At 39.6% G+C, this 2,532-nt stretch overlaps 1 protein-coding gene across 1 annotated transcript; it reads right to left on the bottom strand.

Annotated features, from left to right (window-relative positions):
- Positions 1 to 740: 740 nt before the first annotated feature.
- On the bottom strand, positions 741 to 1,682 carry LOC133764209 (olfactory receptor 5B3-like). The gene has a single exon (XM_062197884.1). It carries the CDS (start codon positions 1,677 to 1,679, stop codon positions 741 to 743), a length of 939 nt encoding a protein of 312 aa, XP_062053868.1. The 5' UTR covers positions 1,680 to 1,682.
- Between the last annotated feature and the right edge of the window lie 850 nt (positions 1,683 to 2,532).

The raw sequence follows: 2,532 nt of genomic DNA, 5'->3' as shown, positions 1-2,532 counted from the left end.
GTTCACCCTCCAATGGCCGCCGCGGCCAGCATGCTGCGTCAGGCGCACCGCGCTGATCCGAAGGCAGGAGCCAGGTGCTTATCCTGATCTCCCATGGGGTGCAGGGCCCAAGCACTTGGGCCATAAGGAGGAACTATTAATGCATTAAAGATGTGTTAACTATACATCCCTTGATGAAATAAGACAACAGAAGTATGTAGCTTCATTTAAAACTATTTAACATTTTCCCTCAAACTACAACTTATATAATATTTGACTAACAAAAAAGTAACACTGGTCATAAATTTATATTCTACTACCCCAATTAAATATTTAAGCTATTTTAATGAAACATTAGCTGTATTCCATTTACCTATGCCTAATTTTCAACTTCCATATGTACATACCTACAGGTCACATGCAGGCACCTTTTTTAATAGACTTGTTTTTGCCCTATTTTACATGTATGCTAGCAATGGCATAACGTAGTAGGCATCCATATAGGAACACTGAGTACATCAAATCTCTATAAGAAATTTTTTGACAAACAGAACAACACATTTTATATTATCTTTAGCCATTCTAAGTTAAGTACTGTATTATTGATTATATTGCCCTCTTTAAAAAATCTAGACTTTTGAAGAGGGAATTGTATTACTTTCAGAATTTAACTTTAGTGTGGGTCTTAAGGTATCACTAGATTCTTGGAGAAGGCCAGAGAGGAATGAAACACAGTTATTACGCATCCTGCAATGTTAAAGTCACAATCTTATAGACAATTTTGCCTTTGCAACAACTTTCTTGAATGCTTTCTTCACCTCTTTATTCCTTAGGCTGTAGACTACAGGATTCAGCATGGGAATGACCATAGTATAAAACACAGATATGATTTTGTCTGTGTCCATGGAATGACTGGAGCTGGGCTGTAAGTACATAAAGATGACAGTCCCATAAAATATGGAAACTGCTGAGAGGTGAGATGCACATGTAGACAATGCCTTTTGGTATCCTGCTACTGAATGCATCTTTAGGATGGTGATAAAAATGAACGTATAGGATATTAAGATGACAAGTAGGGCAAAAAAGATATTGTAGGTTACAACATAAATAAGAACCATCTCATTAACATGTCTATCAGAGCAAGAAAGAACCATCACTGCTGGAATATCACAGAAAAAATGATGGACCACATTGTATTTACAGAACGAGAGACTGAATGTGTCCCCAGTGTAGATGGAGGCATTCAGAAGACCACCAGCATAGCAGCCAATGGCCAGACAAACACACACACTTGTTGTCATGGTGGTGGTGTAATGCAGAGGTCTGCACACGGCAGCATAGCGGTCATAAGCCATTGATGCCAAGAGGAAATTTTCCACACTGGCAAAGGTTGCAAAACAGAACATCTGAGCAGCACAGGCCTTGTAGGAGATGACCTTGTCGCCTATAAGGAGCCCAGCCATGACTGTGGGAGTGACAGCTGAGGAATAACAAATGTCTGCCAGAGACAGGTTACTGAGGAAAAAGTACATGGGAGTGTGGAGATGAGAGTCCAGCAGGATCAACATGATCATCCCCAAGTTTCCAACCACAGTAGTGAAGTAGATGAGCATGAACATTACAAAGAGAGGGACTTGCAGTTCTGGGACATTGGTTAGTCCCAGGAGGATGAACTCTGTCACTCCTGTCCTGTTCCCCATCAATGTAATTTGAGAATCAGGGAATGCTCTGTAGCAAGGAGAAATAAGAGAACAAAGCAATAATCAAAGCACATAATGCAGTGAAATTAAAATGCTTATACACAATGTGCATTATTTCATTATATTAGTAATACAATGCCCAAATAACTTATCATATGTTCACCTGCTTCACTAATTTTCTATGAATTATTCTTTTTGCCTAATTTCACACTGAATATAAAAGCTTACCTTACTTCTTGAAAATGAGCAAAATTTGATCCTGAGTAGTGTGTTAGAAATTGGAAATTCTCCTTTGTAGACGGTGGACAGAGAAGTCTGAGATTTCTAAGGCAGAGAAAAGTGGGAAAAAAACATTGCGATGCTTCCAGGTTCTGATTCGACCATGCATTCTTTTTGTGACCTTAGAAGATTCACCTACCTGCTCCTTCTCTGTAAAATAAAGATTGTAATCCACAGAGTTGTGTTTAAATAGCGAATAACAGAAATTCTACAAAGCAACTTGCTGAGATATGATTATTTTAAGGTCTCTCAAAGTAATTTTAGTCTTAGGATGTATTCCCTGACCACAGTTGGGGACCAAGAGCAAATCTTCAGGCTAGAAGGCCAGTGTGTACTAACAACTATTAACATTCATATGAATAAGTGATTACCAAGCGTGCCCAGCACTTCGTCTGATCTCCCTGCAATAAAGCCGTGCAGGGTCATGTTGGGTTTCAGAGGCTAATGCATGTGAACCAGTAGGGAATTACAGAGACACTGAACTCCTTGGAGTTTTCCCCCATGAGGACATTCACAGCTTCTAATCCTACTTTCCTGGAGCAGAAGCAATTAAACTATCTGCAGGGACCCTGCT

The sequence above is a fragment of the Lepus europaeus genome, chromosome 7 (genome assembly GCF_033115175.1).
Source record: "Lepus europaeus isolate LE1 chromosome 7, mLepTim1.pri, whole genome shotgun sequence".
Taxonomy (NCBI): domain Eukaryota; kingdom Metazoa; phylum Chordata; class Mammalia; order Lagomorpha; family Leporidae; genus Lepus; species Lepus europaeus.
Note: the sequence above shows the minus strand (reverse complement) of the source record. Positions and strands in the feature narration are given on the sequence as shown.